General features: G+C 44.3%; 1 protein-coding gene across 8 annotated transcripts in view; it reads right to left on the bottom strand.

The window, feature by feature from the left end:
* CDK15 (cyclin dependent kinase 15) overlaps positions 1-18,990 on the bottom strand; it is a 104,943-nt gene that overhangs the window by 19,439 nt on the left and 66,514 nt on the right. For 7 of the 8 annotated variants that reach the window (XM_021076193.1, XM_021076188.1, XM_021076189.1 and 4 more), the window contains one exon: positions 3,853-3,901. In XM_021076193.1, coding sequence (XP_020931852.1) covers positions 3,853-3,901 — 49 coding nt within the window. Of the gene's footprint in view, positions 1-3,852; positions 3,902-18,888; positions 18,983-18,990 lie in introns of all 8 variants that reach the window. The other variant, XR_002339420.1, reaches the window with a different exon arrangement.

Genomic DNA, 18,990 nt, shown 5'->3' with positions numbered 1-18,990 from the left:
ATTTCATTCTTTAGAAAGACTATCATTACATAGCCAAACCCTTATGGAAGATGTTTCCTTTCTTGTTGGGGTGTGAGGGGTTACTATTAAAGTCATGCTGTGACAAATACCCTCAAAGAGAAATCTTTGTGTCCGTGCACCATAATTTCCTTAGAATAAATTCTGAAAATCAAAATTCCCAGGTGGAAGGATACCAGAAAACAATGTTAAATTTTTGTTTAGAATAGCAACTAATTGTCCCAATTTCCATTTCCACAAGCAGTTCAAGAGAGCCTCTGTCTGTGTGTGCAAAGAAAACACGTTCATTCCAGCCACCCTGAATTGCCACAGGTCCCACTGCTCATAAAAGTGGTAAAAAGAATTACAGCGGTAAATCAATCCTAAAAGATGTGCTGGGTGTGAGGACATCCACATTTAATTTTAGAAGTCCAAAATAGAAACACAAACACTAAGAAGAAGTGAAAATCAGGTTTTGCAGTTGCGTACCAGCAACTGGCACATCCCTTGACACATCTGGAGTCTGGTGGTTCTCAAGGGCCTAAGGCAAGAGCCTTGATTACTTAGCACAGCCTGGCTCTGAGTATAAAAGTCTCCCACTTGGAGTTCCCGTCCTGGCTCAGTGGAGATGAATCTGACTAGCATCCATGAGGATGTAGGTTTGATCCCTGGCTTTGCTCGGTGGGTTAAGGATCCGGCATTGCTATGGCGTAGGCTGGCAGCTTCAGCTCATCTACCCCTAGCCTGGGAACCTCCATATGCCGAGGGTGCAGCCCTAAACTGACAAAAAAAAAAGTCTCCCATGGACATCGCTGCCATCAGGTTGGTGGTGGAAGAGCTTTACCTGTTTGCAGTGCAAGGCTGGTCACTGTGAGTTCGACTAGGTTCTTTGGTATTTTCCCCTATGTCCATAGAAAGAGAAATAGGGCAGGGATAGAATGGGCACTTTTGTCTTTTTTCAATTGTTCCGTTTGTTTTTATTCTAACATAACTTAAGGCTTACAGAAGAGTTTCAGGAGTAATACAGAGAGTTATATGTTTCACTAGCTTCCCTGAATGTTAACATCTTACATAATCAGAGTAAAATGTTCAAAACTAAGTAATTAATAATGGCACAATACTATTTGCTAAATTTCAGGCTTTATCCAACTATCATTGGTTTTTTTCAATAATGGCTTTTTGTTGTTATTGTTTCAGGAGCGTGGATACCTTTTTGAAATGCTCTCAGTTTAGGATGCGGTGAAACAGATACCTCAATAAGAAATATATTCAAACACCAAGAAGACATATCAGCGAAGCTGTCCTATAATTTCCCAATCCATCTACCAAGTGAGTGGGTGTCCACTTACAAGGCCCACATTAATTGGGTCACCATCAAACCCCAGACAAGGCCCCAAGGTGCATTTCTAGGCCACGCACAGTTTCACTGCTCCTCTGCAGAAACAGCCAGCGACAACTAGGCTGCTCATTACTCAACACACTTGCAACCTGACTCAACTGAAAAAGCCATAGGAGACCTGTGTACTAGATGAGGCAACACTTACTTAGCTTGATGTCCTTGGTCAAGTTACTAAACTTTGAGCTTCAGTTTCCTCCTCTTTGAGCTGGGAATGGGATTTGTGAGGAATACATGAAATAACAGATGCAGCCCCTACTAGGCACAAAGCAAACAAACCTCCCACCTACACTTGGTCCCCTTCAACAACACATGGTTCTTCACCTGTCTCTATTCTCTGTTTTCCTCTGGTTCTTCTCAGAGCCAAGAATTTTCTTTTGAGATAACCTAGGCTAGTCTGTCCAATAGCACTGTCTGTGATGACAGAAACATTCTATTTCTGCCTCATTCCATATGGTAGCCCCTATACACCTGTGGCTATTGAGCCCTCGAAATGTGGCTAGCACAGTTGAGCAACCAAATTTGTTTTTTCTTTATTTTTTAAATTATAGTTGATTCTATATCTATTTTTTAATTGAAGTATAGGTGATTTACAATATTTTGCATTAGTTTCAGGTGTACAGCATAGTGAATTTGGTTTGGGTTTTTTTTTTTTTTTTTCTTTTTAGGGCTGCACCTGCAGACTCTGCAGTTCCTAGAGGTCGAATGAGAGCTGCAGCTGCCAGCTTATGCCACAGTCACAGCAACACCAGATCCTTAACCCACTGAGGGAGGCCAGGGATCAAACCTGCATTCTCATGGACACTATGAGAATGGTTCTTAACCTGCTGAGTCACAATGGGAACTCCCTGGGGGGGTTTCTTTTGCAGATTATGTTCCATCATAGGTTATTATAAGATATTGGATATCATTCCCTGTGCTCTACAGTAAGTCCTTGGAGTAACTGCATTTTAAATTAATTTAAAATCATTTAAACTGAAATAGCCACATGTGGTTAGTGGCTACCGTATGAGACAGTGCATCTCTAGACATTGCTCCTTGCTTTGAGAATCTGAGCAAAGAGAAGCCAGGGGTCTGAGCTAAGGTAGAGGTATTGATGGGAACAAGGCAATGGGCTGAAGTGGGGCAGGCGTGGTGTGTGGTCAGAAAAACCAGAGGGATGGTCAGGGGCATCCAAGGTCTGCTCAGCCCAGAAGGAAGGGCTGGCAGGGCCGAGCGGGGGAGAGGGGTGCGACAGTGCCAACAGTGGCAGCACAGGGGAGCAGGGGGGGTCTGCAGGTTTGGAGTCACCATTTATCTTGGAAGCCAGTGGTGGAACAAAAAGAGAAGGGAAGCACAGAAATTCCAATCTCCTGAGCTAGGGGCTAGGGAGCCTGACCATGCTGGCAAGAGAAAGTTTGCACATCTTGAATGAAACGATCGACAGCAGTTCCCTGGAACCTGTCTCCAAAATAACAGGGAGTTGAGGTGAGACAGCGTGTTTGAAAATAAGAGTGGAGCGTGTGGCTCCCCTGGGGAGAATCGTCCCTCCCAAAAAAGATTCTTTGCCCGTCCCTAGTTCTGTGTTCCAACCGACCTATTTTACTCTTTGTGCTCTCACACATACTCTCCGTGGAGATTTTTGAAAGCACATGAACAGTAAGTATGGAAAGAAAAAAAAAAATCAAACAGACTTTGGCTGGGTTAAACCCTACCACGTTTTCAGGGAAGAACAACGTTCAGACATTCAGTTAGGATCTCTTTCCCTTCTCCCCACCTGCGAGAGTGTTTTTCTTTGACATATGAGCTCCCTTCCCCTGTCTCTGATGTTTTCCTCACTGCCCTTTTTGCCTCCTCACTGAAGCAAAAAGAACAGAGCCTCGGCTAATTACGCTCAGATCAAATAATACTGGTTATTGTAATTGGTCATTGTCCGAAAACACTGAGTTCTTCTTAGCCCTGAGGTTGCCTGGCACGGCTTAGTTAGCTAACTATTCCGGGAATGTCTCTATTATCTGTTTTACTTTGCAAAAGAAACTAGGGATTTGTTGAAAGCTGGTAATAAAAGTCTGCCCTGGTCTGAGCTGAGACTGCGTAGAGAGGGCCTGGGAAAGCATGACCTCCATGAATCACGTTGCCCCCCCCTTCCAATAGCCACTCAATGATGTTATTTGGTTTCTCTGTGTCGGAGAATAATAAACCCACTAGGTTTTCTTATAAGCCAACACTCCCTCATTCGCAGGCCCTCGGGGATGGTTGAGGGGCACAAAACAATTTTAATGACCAAACTCCCTGAGAGTAAAATGGTTCATGGAGAAAAACTAACAGACTCACAGGTGGCTGCCTCTCCCAGAGGTGTCTTCCTGGGGCTGAGGGACCCCAGATCAAGGGGCTCACGGGCTGGGTGTTCAGAGGACTGAGGGGCAGGGAAATGTCCCTTCAACCCTGCTCCAAGAGAAGCTTGCCCAGGGAGGGCTTACCTGTGCCAGACATCCTGAAGGCTCGGAGGCTTAGGCAGTGGGAACCATTCTGGAAAGCAGACATAGACAGGTTAAAAGACAACCACCTTAAAATCCTGTGGCCAAAACCATTTAAAATTCCCAGTGCTCTTCTTGCCTTAGATTAAGAGAGGATTCAGGTATCAGGTAGGCAAACTAAATGATATTTAAGGCCTCTTCTCCCTCTGAAGTTTGATGATTCCGTGGAAGGTCACTACTCTGGGTTGAATTGTGTCCTTCCAAAGTCATAAGTCCAAGTTCCAAGTAACTCAGAATTTGACCTTATTTGGAAAAAGGGTCATTGCAGACAGAATTAGTTAAGATGAGGTCAGTAGGGTGGATGCTAACCCAATATGACCAGAGTCCCAGTCAAAAGGGAAGATTTAGACACAGAGATGGACATGTACAGCGAAAGACAAAGAGGCTGTGAAGAGACAGAAGGAGAAGACAGCCGGGGAGAGAGGCCTGAACAAATCCTTCCCTCAGAGCTCCCAGGGGGAACCAATCCTGCCAAACCCTCAACTTCAGACCTGGCCTCCAGAGCCGTGAGGTGGTTCACTTCTGGGGCTTAAGGCACCCAGTCTGTGGTGTTTTGTTAAGTCATCCCTGGACAATTAACTAGTAGGCACAATCCTTAGTCAAACCAGCAAACCTTTATTTAATGTCTACTATGAGCAGAACACATGCTGAGTGCTGGTTGAACACAAAGTAATCAAAAGGAACTTCCCCAATGACAGAGTTTCAATTCATTTGAGAAGACAAAACATGCTTCCCCCGGTCCCCACCCAGTCCTCCCCCAGCCCCCAGAAAATTCATGTGACGAACGGCAGAAAATTCATGTGACGAACGAGGGGGCAAAGTCTCAAAGACTCAAAAAGCGGTAAAAAGTGACAGGACCATAAAAAATTAAATAAATAAGCAAACAAACATAACTACTGTTGGCCAAAAAGTGGGGGGGGGGATAATTTTTTATGTCACTTACAGTAAAAATGGAAGTGAACTCTAGCCTGAAAATCCAAAATGGATGATGATAAGATTTATAATTTTCTTTGGTGCACTCTCTATAACATTTACATGTGTTTCTATTATTTTTTGATATGGAGACTATTCATCCTAAACTAAAACTCAAATAGAAGATAATAAAATAGGAGTATTTCAATTCCAGAAATACTAATTCAATGCTTACTCTCTGATAGGAGAGGCTGCAAGGGTTAGAAGCTATGCTACTTCTCAAATCCTTCTACTTCCCATTCCAAATTGAAAGGAGTATTTCAGCTCTCACCTAGAAGGATGATTCTGCTTTATACTTTCCTTGCCCAAAACATAATGGTTTTGGCTTTAAAAGCGCCCTTGTTCCAGCTTTTATAGGAATAGAAGACACCAAGACTGTTTATCCCACAAAGAATTTAACCATCATTCGGCCAAAAAACAGGTTTGATAATACTGACCTAGTCACACCTGTCTACGTATAGAAAAAGCCCTGGAAGACCACTCACCCAACTGTGAAAAGGGTTCAGGGGCTTAGCCTTTTTACTTCTGTATTTATTGTCTTAAATGTGTTTATTTTTAAATAAAAAGCCCATATTACTCGGTAACTTCAAAAGTCAGTTCAATTCAAGATAGACTTGATGGGTGCTCGGAGTTGCAGCCTGAAAGGTTTGATCAAAGAACTTGATTTAAGCTGCGTTGTCAAGGTCAGACGCAATCAAGTGTGAGCCGCTCTGCTGGCGTTTTATAGTCCCAGGTGGGCACCAGGGGGGCACTTGTCTATACTGGCTGTTTACTCTCTCTTCAGGTGACTGTGCCTACATTCAAAGAACCAGTGATGATAAGAATACCTGGCATTTGTTCAGAATATTTATTTCCTAACCACTTTCTGCTGCCAATTGACAGTTTTCCCAGGCCAAACAAAATTAAAATATTTCCTCATTCAGTCCTCTTCCAATTTCCAACCAATAGAGTGAAATCCATCTCAATGCTCTCCCGTGTTCTGTTTTTCCCTTCACACAGCCCTACGCGCTGGCCTTTAGTATTTTAATAAATTGCTAGCTTAGTATTGTTCTTGTGGAACATGGGTTTGGAATCAGATGAATTAGGGTTTGGACACTGAACCCAAGGTTTGAAACTGCTACTTCAGGCTCACTGAGACCTTAAGCAAGATAGGTTCACCATGGCCAGCCTGTTTCCTTAACTCAAGTTGGAGGTCATGATTGCCTCACAAGGATTAAGTGATTTGTTGAATTTATTTACTTATTTATTTTTGTCTTTTGTCTTCTTTTAGGGCCACACCTGTGGCATATGGAGGTTCCTAGGCTAGAGATCGAACCAGAACTGTAGCCGCTGGTCTATGCCACAGCCACAGCAACATGGGATCCGAGCCGAGTCTTTGACCTACACCATAGCTCATGGCAATGCCAGATCCTTAACCCACTGAGTGAGGCCAGGGATTGAACTTGCATCTTCATGGATGCTAGTTGGGTATGTTAACCACTGAGCCATGATGGGAACTCCCTTGTTGAATTTATTGATTCAGTGAGATAATGAGTGCAAACTGCCTGTTTCAGAGCATTAACCAAAATAAATCCTATTTGCTTCTCCTTCTTTCTCTTCCTTTGAAAAGTGATGGGCAATGTAAACTATGTGTAGTTAGGACCCTGGACTTTGAATCCACCCTACGCCTCTTAACTAGCTGTGTGACTTGAGGGTGCTGCTTAACCTCTCTGGACCTCAGTTCTCTCATCTGTAGAAGGGAGATAATAAAACTCCCATTGCCCAGAGTTGTTGTGAGAGTTAGAACAGTGAGTGCATGTAAGTATTTCCTCACCCTCGGCCTTGTTTCCTTTTGCCTCTTTCTCTTGTTAGATGTACCATGTCTTTCTCTCTCCTCTCAGGTATTTCTGCCTCACTGTTCTCCTTGGAAACCCATAACTTGCTTTTCATTCCACTGAACTTCTAACATGTGCTAAGCTTGAGGTCTTACAAGCCTGGCTTAATTTCTTTTGAGCTTTCAGTGTGGACCAGAGGCGTGTTTCTTAGCTGTGTGGTGCAGAAACATGAACATGAGCCCGGGCTCAGATCTCTTTTCTGCCACTTAAGGGCTCTGGGATTTGGGGGAAAGTATTTCCCCTCTCTGGTTAAGCAACTCAGAAGTTTCTGAATCTTTAAAATGGGAACATTTTCCCTGTTGCTTGGGAGGATTAGATAAGATTAGACACTTGGGAGTTCCTGTCGTGGCACAGTGGAAACGAATCCAACTAATATCTATGAGGATGAGGGTTTGATCCCCGGCCTCACTCAGTGGGTTAAGGATCTGGCATTGCTGTGGCTGTGTGTAGGCTGGCAGCTGTAGCTCTGATTTGACCTCTAGCCTGGGACCGTCCATAAGCCATGGATGTGGCCCTAAAAATGAAAAAAAAGATTAGGCACCTGGCCTAGAGTAGGGTCTCAGTCAATGTTAGTCGTCTTCCTTTTTCTTTTTCTTCTCTTTGTTCCCACCTCTCCTTTAGGAGAGGCAGCATGGTCCCTGGTCCCACACAGTGGTCCCCAAGCCAAGAAGCATCACGAGGGAGAGTTGCGGACAAAAGGAAGCCCTAACTCCACCCCACAGAGTCAGACTCAAGGAGCCTGGGGAGGGTCTTGAAAGGGTCTGTTGTTGTGTCTAGTTATTATCATCTTTAATGTCTCTGGATATTCCTAGAGGGGCGCTAAATGAGGCAAAGGATGCTGGTTGAGCAAGGAGGGCCAGGTCTGCCCCGCACCAGTGATTTCTACACTTCTCTGAGACTCATTTCCTCAAGTGGGCCTGGGAAAATCCAATTAATCAACGTAGGTAAAAATCACAGAACATCGTGTCTGACACTTACTTCATATGTTTTTCAAGGATGTGAAAGGGTCGGCATGACAAGGGAAAATCAGTCCTCATAAATTCTACTGGGAAAGAGTGGTTTATTCTACTTTTAAGAGTGGCTCCAGGAGGCAGTATGACAACATCGACCTTGAGGTTCCATGACTTCTGTAGACTGTATCTGACTCTCTTCCTCATCTAATTTGTAGCTACGTTAGCCTAGATAGAGGGATTGAGGTGTCCAGGGTCAGCCAGCTTGCTCTTAGGAAGCAGAGCCAAAGCCCAGTGCCTGCTTTGTGGCCAGCCCTCCGCCCTTATGCAGATAAGTAGATGCTGACCGACCCTGCTTTGCTCCCATTGATTTTTCCCCAGTAGTTAAACTACAAGCGATCAATGAGAGAACGATCCACAAAGAGGCATTTTACCCAGCACCGTTTCACCAGGAGACTGCTTCTCTGGCTTCGGTAGCCTCTCAAATCATGGGGCTGTAGGTAGCTTATTTCCCTTCTCCTTCCAAAGACGATGGTAAATCATTAGACCAGATTCCTCTCCATCTCCTCCTTTTCCAGCTCTCTTGAAAAGAGTTTCCAATTCAAGTTCAATTGGAATCCCAGGCAGGAAGAGCCAAAGAAGTTGCAACGGGGCAAGTTTAAAAGCCGAACATCTTTATTTATTTATTTATTTTTCTTTTTTAAGGCTGCACCTGAGGCATATGGAGGTTCCCAGGCCAAGGGGGGTCTAATCGGACCTAGAGCTGCCAGCCCACGTCAGGGCCACAGCCAGATCTGATCCGTGTCTGTGCCCTACACCACAGCTCACAGCAATGCAGGATCCTCAACCCACTGAGCAAGGCCAGGGATCGAACCCACAACCTCATGGTTCCTAGTCAGATTCATTTCCACTGCGCTATGGCAGGAACTCCAAAAGCTGAACATCTTAATTTCCACACGAAAGAGAGTAAAAGTGAAATGAGGGTCAAATGGTTGCTCCAGTAATAAAATCATGCATTTAAAAAAATATATCCTTAAGGAATATACCTTTAAGTTATATTTACATATATAAATATGTGTATTTATATACTTTAAGATATCTTTAAGATATATCTTAAAATATATTTTTAAGGAATACATCTTTAAGATATATTTCACAACCGATTCAGATCAATAGAGATTTGTTGGTTGATTGATAAAATATCACCAGGATCATTTCGAGCCTTAGCACAAAGTAAAACATTTTCTAGTTACTAGAGTCTCCCCGCAATCACCCGAAGGTTATCAATGGTGCCGTCTACTGAACTACACCTCTGGAATTTCCCGAATACAATGCATTCCTGAGATACCATATATTTAGATAGTTGATAATGGTGTTAGCTTTAATTCGCTATCTTGAGCAGGAACTTTAAAGCGGCTTGCAAAAATCTGTTGCTCTTCTATCTGTCCCCCCCCCCCCCACGCCTGCCCTCACCGCTGCTCCTCCCTCTGCCTCAGGTAGCTGGCTTGGAAGGTCCCTCAGTCCTTTGCTCAAGGAGTCTAAATTTGGCTCTGGAGCACCAGGCTCTCTCCTGTCTGGGTGTCATCAGGACGCCAAAAGTCAGTACACTCCTCGGCACTGGAGCCCGGCACCTCCATTCACATGGCGGGGGCGGGAGGGAGTGTCACTTTTCTAACCCTGCATCAAAACTTTTTTGTGGATTCTAAGCAAGTATTTCATCCTTTGAAGCCTGTTCCTCTCTTCAGAGGAAGGAAAGCCAGGCCTTTCTCCTGGTGGATGGATGGAGAAGGGGGCGGGACAGGCACAGTCAGGAGTCCCCCTCCCCGCCCCCCCTCCCACCCATGAGCAGTGCCTGTTTAATGTCTGTCCACCCCCACAAGCTATGTTTGCGCTATAGCTGGATCACGCCATTCCAAGTGTATGGCATTTAACAATGTGTCACTTGACAACATTTATCACTCCCCTGGCATCTCTACGAATGTTCAAGGGTCACCCGGGGCAGGTGCTGTGCTCGGCACTGAGACTGTGGGCATGGCACTTGGCACTCCCTTCCAGGATTACTATTGCCATGGGATGATGATGATGACAATAATGATTATCACCATCTTCTGGTCTTTTCTGGCCTCTCTGGCTATTCCTCCTCAGCTTCCGAAGACTCCTTCCCTTCTACCCGATCCTGCAGCACTGCTCCCCCAGGGCTCCATCAGTCTTCCTTCGCTACATGCGCTCCCTGGAGCAACTGAATTCACATCTGGAGCTTTAAATACCATTTAAGCAGATGACTTCCAATTTTGCACGTCTAGATTAAGACCCTTAAAATCATAGGCCTGCACTTCCGTTTTTTTGTTGTTGTTTTGTATTTTGCTTTTTTAAGGGCTGCACCTGTGGCACATGGAGGATCCCAGGCTAGGGGTCAAATCAGAACAGCAGCTGCCAGCCTACGCTACAGCCACAGCAACTCGGGATTCAAGTCAAGTCTTTGACCTATACCACAGCTCACGGCAACACCGGCTCTTTAACCCACTGAGCGTGGCCAGGGATCGAACCCACATCCTCATGGATACTAATTTGGGTTCGTTCCTACTGAGCCACAGCGGGAATTCCGCAGAATTACATTTCTCATTGCTTTTGAGATATCTCCATTTGGTGGCCCCAGAGATCTCTTAATCTGGAAATGTTCAAACCTTATACTCATTACATGCCCTACGAATCTATTCCTCAGTACCCCCCTTTTTTCCCTCTGTGCCAGTGTATGGTACCCTCATTCTCTCACCCACTGGATTTAGGTTTCTCCTTCGCAACTCAAATCTAGTCAGTTACAACCTCCCCTTGACTCTACCTCCTACATGCTTTTTAGTTTTGCCCCAACAGTCCTTATCCTTTGCCACGTCTCTAGCTGAGACTTCCTATTTATCTTCTAGAAACTAGAGCATTGCCACATTGCTTCTGGTCTTGAATTTAAACTACCAATTTAATTCTACATATAGTCTTTCAAGCACTTTTTCTAAAATTTAAATCCTGCCATATCACTTCCCTGCTAACAATCACCCAATGCCTTTTCTTTGCTTATTAGTCAAGTCCAAATCCTTAGGAGGATTATGAAGCACGTTCCAATCTGGTACCCATCTACCCTTTCATGTAGCTCTAAGAATGGCCTGTTACAAAGCCAACATTCTAGGAGTTCCCGCTGTGGCTCAGTGGAAATGAATCTGACTAGTAGCCACGAGGATGCAGGTTTGATCCCTGTCCTTGATCAGTAGATTAAGGATCTGGCATTGCCACAAACTGTGGTGTAGGTTGCAGACACAGCTCAGATTCCACGTTGCTGTGAGCTGTGGTGTAGGCTGGTGGCTACAGCTCAGATTCACCCCCTAGCCTGGGAACCTCCATACGCCACAGGTGCAGCCCTAAAAAGACAAAACAAAAACAAAACCCAAAGCCAACATTCTAGCTCCCCCGAGCAATTCACCTGCTTGAATGTTACCAAATGTACCTACTTTCCTACTCCTCTGTGTCAAGGTCCTTTGTCTGGAATGTCCTTCCCCTCTTGCTCACCTGCTGAAAGCCCACTTCATCGTCTGTGACACCTAGCTCATGTCTCTTTCTTTCAGACAGTCTCCAAGTTCCCCAGACAAACCAAGGCCTTTTTCCTGGTTCCTAGAGGCCCCAGGGGATCATGCTATAATGATACTTTCCACACTGTATTATTTATTGTTTCCCCTCTAGACTGTATTCCTTGAAGGCAGATATCCATGTCTTATTTATTTTTGAATCTCTCAGTCCCAGCACCTAGTGTTCAATAAATATTTTTTGAGTGAATGAAAAATTGATACTTGGAGGAAAAATAAAAATGAAATAAATTTATTAAAACTTATTCTTAAAATGTAAAAGTAACCCAAGAGAGCCCACTTGTGTTTCTGGCTCTGTATCTTACAGAGATGGATGACGTAAGGCACTGGCAACAAAGGTGGGGAAGGAGTCTTTGGTTTGAACCAGTTACATAATATTTTCAATTTTTTAAATTTTTTAAAACTATTATTTCCCCAATATGATTTTTTTTTAATTTTTAAAAATTATTATTTCCCCAATACAATTTTTTTCTACTGTACAGCATAGTACACACTGTATGGTATAGTAACCCAGTTACACATACATGTATACATTCTTTAGGCCTTTTTCTTGAACTAGGAAGAAACATAGCAGGATTTTCCTTGGAAAAAAAATTTTTTTTAACCTGCCATCTCTTAGTCATACTTTTCCTACTTTGAACTACTTTACGATCATTTTGCCCCCTCAATAAAAACTAATAATTGCCACCAAATAAAGATGAGAAAACTAAAAATAAATGCAGAAACTAGAAGAAACTATTCATGGAAAGCAAAGTGCGATGTGTATCAAAATGAATTTTGCTGCCTGATCTGGGGGATGGGTTAATAAAGATGTTAATTGTTTGTTTGTTTGTTTTTTTCTTTTTGGGGCCACACTCACGGCATATGGAGGTTGCCAGGCTAGGGGTCTAAACTGAGCTACAGCTGCCAGCTTACACCACAGCCACAGCAACATCAGATCCAAGCCGAGTCTGTGATCTACACCACAGCCCACGGCAATGCCAGATCCTTAACCCACTGAGTGAGGCCAGGTATTGAACCCACAACTTCATGGTTCCTAGTCGGATTCGTTTCTGCTGTGCCACAATGAGAACTCCAAAGATGTTAATAGTTAACTTCCAGGAGCTCTGGGTTCCGCTCCAGAAGTGTGACAGCCATGACCCATTGGTGGTTGAGATATGCCCTAAACATCACGGCTTCCTTAGCTGGAGCGGAGGAGGGAGGGGGGAGGTATGGGGGAATTGCTAGAGTCCCAGGATACGGCTGCAACCCCATTACACTCCAGAAACTCGGCGCCAAGCTCATAGATTCTAAAAGCAAGTCTGAGCTAAAGGACATGATCATTTGGAAACAAACTTAGAAAAAATGTTGTTGATTGACTGATTTCCCAGCCTAGGGCACTGTTTTATTACCAGATCATTACATTTGCCCTTGGAAGGCAATGTGGGATTACCTATGAGCACCAACTGCAAGTCCAACAGGTCATACATTGTGGGTCATCCCCTTCCTGGCTAGGTGACTCTGGAAGACACATACCTCTCCAAGCCTCAGCTGTCTTGTCTATTAAGTAGAAATGATAACATTGCCCTACCTGATAGGGCTGCTGTGAATCCAAGAAGGATGTATGTAAAATGCCTCACTCCTAGTGAGTGCTCAAAAAAGAATAGTTATTTTACCCAGCAATAAGGTGAATGGCAACTTACTGCACTTTCTTGGCACATCAGGCAGAATGAGAATAATTAGTCCAGAGGGTGCAGTTGGAACTAGAACCCAGGTTTCCTAACTTCTGGTTGCTGATTTCATTTAACAAATATTTATTGACTATTATGAGCCAGTTATGGGGGCAGGTATAAAATACTGCAAACAGTGGAAGCAGTCAGGCTTACTTTGTAGAAAACCTCAGCTCTCTTTCCACTGTTTTATGCTTTGGGTGAAACTAACAAAGACAACAAGAATGCATCTGTGATTTAGTGGTCCTTACTGAATACCCATCATGTAGCCTGTAGACAATAAAAGTTCTGCGGGCGGTGGGGGGGTGGGGAGCCCCGGGGGGTGGGGAGCCCCACAGCTGTAGCTTAGGCAGGCCTCTCATAGCAGTTCAGGATGGGGAGCAGAAAAGAGCCTTTACCAGAAGGGACAGCCTCAATAGGTGCTCAGACTGACTCAGGTAGGTGTTTGAAAACTGCAAGCCAGCTCTCTGGGTATATGAATTCAGGCAGCATTTAGGCCCAAGCAAGCAAACCTAAAGTCAGTTCTGGTCTAGAAAGTGTGCCTGACATCTAGAAGGAAACCAAGAATTCTAAGGGATGGCGTTCCCTTGTGGCACAGTGGGTTAAGGATCTGGCGTTGTCACTGCAGTGGCTTGGGTCGCTGCTGTGGTGTGGGTTCTATCCCTGGTCCAGGAACTTCCAAATGCTGTCAGCGTGGCAAAAAAAAAGAAAGAAAGGAAAAGAAAAAGAAAAAGAAATTCTAAGGGAGCAAACTTAAACAGAATGAAATAGGCTCTCATGCACCTGTCATTGAGTCTGAACACTGGCGAGCAGCCAAATGACTTTCCACACTGTGTTTAAAAAAAAAGAAAAGATGGACACGAACTTTTGTTGAGCACCTCCTAAAAGTTAGGCATCATGAATGTTAACTAAACTTACAGTGGTAATTGTTTTGCAATATAAAAATATATCAAATCATTACGTTGTGCGCAACATGAGCCAGAGGGACATGACATAGTCAACCGAAGGAGAACAAGGTCTGGCTGTGAACACACCCATCTCTAATGTAGAAAATGCCTCTGTGTGGACCTGGGAGAAAGCCTCTGTTCCCTCATGTGTAAAACTGTGCTACTCCGACCAGCATGGACACTAGCAGACAGTATAAGGGTTAACAATTATATAGGTCCTGTGCCTGGCACAGAGGGGATACTTTTTAAATGCCAGGGTTGCTCCCATGTTGCAGATTAGGGAACTGGGAAGTAAGTAACGTCCTCCAGTGCCCCCAGAGAGCACAAGGTGGAGCGGGCTTGCCTTGCCACACCATGAATTGATGCCAATAATGAAGACCTCTCTTATTAGTATCCTTCCCCTAGTTCAGCCTACGGAATAACCCCCTTGCCTAACAGCTCATTCTCTTGAGTGGATGCTGACGCACATCTTAGATTGTTCACAGCAAACACACAAAGACATGCTCAGAATCCTAAGAGCCCAAAGTGTGGTAGCTCTTTGTCATCCCAACATGGGCAAGGATCATTTTGGACTTTAATCGTCATCTGTCCTATGGTGGTGTCCAATGGAGTGACAGTGGATCCGCTCACAGTGGACTTCAGGTCAAAATGAAACATTCCAAGAGGAAGGCTGGACTGCCGCTTAACAACGCTATCTGATGCCAGTATTTGGTCCCCGTTATTTCTTGCTTCCACCTGGTGGTCAAAGGTTGAAAAAGCAGGCATGCTGAAAATAGCTAGGGGTCAGCAGGCTCCATTTGCGTATCGTTTATAGGACATCTGAATCTGTGTCCCTGCAGGGCTTTTAGTACCGCTTTCCTGCCTTTTGATTTCTACTAAGTTCCTCCAGTGGAAAAATCTTTCCATGTGCAGCGTTTTTTCCCGGGGCTGAAAGAACCCGGATAATCCCGGATGCTTCCCTGCAGCTGAGCTCATGTCACAAATCAGGCATGATTTTCAGCAGATATTTCTTTAAAAGTTTGAAGGCCTCTGTGGACTCTATTCCCTTCTCAACAGGAACAAGCATCAAAGAGACGGGAATAAAATGCTTTGCACGCACATCAGGAACTAATTGCCAATTTGGCAAATGCATTGACTAATGTCATGCACTGTTATTTCTAAATCCTCTCCTGTCCTTGACCCCCAGTATCTAGATGTAAACTTGGAACCATTAGTGGAGAAGGATAAAGTCTTCTGGTGCCTCAAATGGAATTGAGAGGGATTTAAACTCAGCGCTTTTGAGTGTGGTGAAATGAACCCAGCAGTACATTAATGCTAGGATTTGAGCTCACACAGCATGAGCGCTTTCAAAAACCGTGTTTAAGGAAGCAAACAGAGCCACGACAGACCCTTTCAGTGGAGCAAAAGGAGTTGGATGAAACAATCAATGACACATTAAAAACCACAACTGGGCTGCAATCATGTGGGCAGGAAAAAAAGTTTTTCTTTATCACAGGATCTTTGGGTCTAATGAGACGGTGACTGGACAACCTCCAGAGAAGCAAGGCCTCCGTTTACTTTTACCGAGAAATGTCTAAATATTTAGCTGATTCTCTTAAAAGCCTTACAGGAGTCTGTAGCAAAGTGGGCTCCAAGGTATGATCTTATTGGCTCTATAGTGCCAAGCTATTTAAAGGGAGTTTAGAAAAGTCAGAAGATAATTACCAGTCAAAGGACAAATGTTAACTTATTTTTTTTTCCTCAAAATTAACTATTTTTAATGTCCTCCAAATATTTAGTTTAAGATCGACACCTTGCCAGGCAACGCTGTCTCTTCCTTGATTTTAAATGGTTCTCTACCTCTTCTGAACACTTTATTCTTATTGGTTCCAGTGGGGCTTGAAGTGTTTGAGGCTGCAAAGGCACTTCTGAGTGCATTTTCTGGGGAGCAGGAGGGGATGATAAGAGGGCTGAGCGAAGTTTGTAAAAATACCTACCAGGGGTTCACCTTTTAAATTCATACCACTGTCTGGGTTGGCACATTTTAGCCAAGGCCACTATCCAGTGTGCTCCAAGCTTCTGGGATCCTCTGTGACACAAACCCAGTGCTTTCCAGATCTGGCATCCACTGGGGCTTTAACCTTTTTAGACTTCCTCACAGTGGAATCCCCTCCGGCCTGCCTTCTTTCTTATTGCTTCCTGGGGACTCTGACGAAGGCTCACCAAACTTCTCCCCTCCCCCACTGCAGGAGGCCAGCACAGTCCCCATTCCCGCCAGTTTGATTAATGTGTCTTGCCTAATTGTGTGCAAGATGGCAGGCCTTTAGCAAGTGTGACCAGTTTATTGTTCAGCCAATCACAGGCGCCTCAGTTAGCATGTGAAAAGGGGGTGTGTTGCTGGGGAGGGTGAGTGTTCTGGCGGCTGAGTCAAAGGAGGAGCGTTTTGGGGGGTCACAGAGCAACACCCACTTCTTTGAGGAGATGTTACTATGCTCTACTAAACCTGTAAACCTCTTACTCAAAGCACTTTTTCTCCCCTCCCTGTTTTTTCAAGGAGATCTCTTTTTCCCATGGTGCAAGCAAGGCAAGACACTGGCTACTCTGCAGATGGAGTTCACGTTCCAGGGTTTTTAATATTTCACTTTTATATTTCTGTTAGAGAATGATCCTGCTGAGAGTCTGGGAATCCGTGCTCGTCAGAACCCCCTCACTGACACTTGGATATATTGCTCTGAAAGCTATCCCAGGAGAAAAGATTAAACAAAAAAAGCCTACTTTTCAAAGCCTACTTCTCAATCTGCCCACATCAAAATAAGACAACTGGCCCTTTGAAGTGGAAGACACAGAGCTCTCAGCCAGCTTGCTTAAAATGGGGGTGGGGGAGAGAAGGAGAGAGGGAAGGAAGGAAAGAAAAAGAAGAAAGAAAGAGAAAGGAAGAAAGAAAGAAAGGAAGGAAGGAAGGAAGACCAGTGTCTAAAATTATATACCTCTCTTCCCTTGCCCAAATTTAATCAGGCACAAGAGTTGAACTGATGGTGAGAAAACCTATAGCCCTGCTCATGAATGTACCAAGAAAACCGGTCAGAGAAACCTGCCCAGCTGGGTTAGCATCAGGTGTTTTTTTTGTTTGTTTGTTTGTCTGTTTAAAAAAAAAAAAAACAAAAAAAACCCCTGTACAGACAGAAACAGTGTTTTTCACACTTAGTCTAGACAAGGTCTGGCAAGGGCAGAGTGGGCATAGCTGGACACGGGATGGTTCGCTCAAGTTCTGAGCTTTCTGGCTCCCTCAAGGTTGTCGTGTGGCTGAATTCCGAGTTTGGGGGCTCTTACTGCTACTTAGAGTGAAAAGGGAAGGGATGGAAATGTCATCGGGAATGGTGCTAACACTTCTCATCGGTGACATTTTTCTGGCTCCCATCCCCTCTTCTGTTCCCACCGTCACTGAAGTTCAAGTGCATGGAAGCAGCAGCAACAGCTCAGGGGTGGGGGTGGGAGGGATGGGGCTCAAAGGGACTTCTTCATTCATGTAAGAGGATGTTCCCAGAACACAGATGTGGGTGCTCATTTACATCACTGTCCTGATGAGGGAGTTATCAACAGTCTGACTCTTGCCCAAGATATGCTGGACTTATACGATTTACGAATACAAGTTTAGACATCTTGGTTGTGACTAAGGTTACAGCTCCTTTCTGTAAGGCTAGCCTGGCCCACAGCTATACACTGCCCAAGCCCATGGAAATGCAGCTCCAAATGAGCATCCCCTAATGAGGAGAGCTGGTGAAAGAGTGTGGATGACTAACAACCCCAACTCTTATAGATCCAAGAAGGTGCCATATTCATCCATGCAGACCCAGCACAGAACACAGTGCCAGGAAGACAGGAGGTGCTCAAAATTGTTTGACTTTTTTGAATTGAGTTAAATCCTGGAGTTCCTATTGTGGCTCAGAGGTAGCAAACCTCTGAGCCACAATCCTGGAGTTCCTATTGTGGCTCAGAGGTAGCAAACTAGGATCCATGAGGTTGTAGGTTCGATTCCTGGCCTTGCTCAGTGGGTTAAGGATCCAGCATTGCTGTGAGCTGTGGTGTAGGTCGTAGATTCAGCTTGGATTCCGAGTTGCTGTGGCTGTTGGTGTAGGTTGGCAGCTATAGCTCTGATTAGACCCCTAGCCTGGAAACTTCCATCTGCCGCAGGTGCAGCCCTAAAAAGACAAAAAAGAAAAAATTAAATCCTTACTAGAAAAACAATGCAATGAATCCGATCGATGTTAGGCCTGAAGAATTTGCTTCATAAATAAAAAATTGCGCATTACCTTGAAATGACAGCAAAATGAAAAATGCAACATATTCCTTGCTGTTTTATTGGAACCCAGTTATCTTATTTAGTACAGGATCTGGTAGGAAGCATTTTGGGCAAGTTTCTATCATTCTTGTTCTCACCAAGGACCATTGTTTATTGCCTGAATCAACCTGAAACCCAATGTTTGAAGTTTGGGGTATAGCATATGCTCACAGTGGCAGCTTTGTATTGACATCATCCAAATTGTTTTCTACAGCCCCTCTGTGACCCTAACTTTTGCTTGCATCTATGTGAGGAAGTTGAGGGGTCCCATTTTTACCTGGAGAGGAGAGCAGCGAGGGAGAGGTATAAGCAGGATAGAAAAGGATGAGACCCAGGTTCTCCTAGAAACTATAGCAACTGGAGATAGGATCTATGGCAGACTGGACCATGGTCTCCATAACAACAAAAAAGCCTATTCTTTTTTCTCTCTGCCTCAGACCAAAGGGAAAGGCATTATTCCAAGCCCTGGGGCCAGAGTATGGCATTTTTCTCAAGTGCTAAATTCAAGCAAAATCATTAGAAAGGGTAAATTATTTGAAAATGATCCCAATACCAGTTAGCAATACATATGATCACTCACAAAGCAGTTGAAATGACTTTACAGTTAGTCTTTAGCTGCTGCAGGTCTTCCATAATCCTGACCAGTTCAAGCTGCCCGAACCCTGTATACAGAGCTGTTTGA

The sequence above is a fragment of the Sus scrofa genome, chromosome 15 (assembly GCF_000003025.6).
Source record: "Sus scrofa isolate TJ Tabasco breed Duroc chromosome 15, Sscrofa11.1, whole genome shotgun sequence".
Classification (NCBI taxonomy): Eukaryota; Metazoa; Chordata; class Mammalia; order Artiodactyla; family Suidae; genus Sus; species Sus scrofa.
The sequence above is the reverse complement of the archived record's forward strand: the minus strand, read 5'-3'. Positions and strand labels throughout refer to the sequence as shown.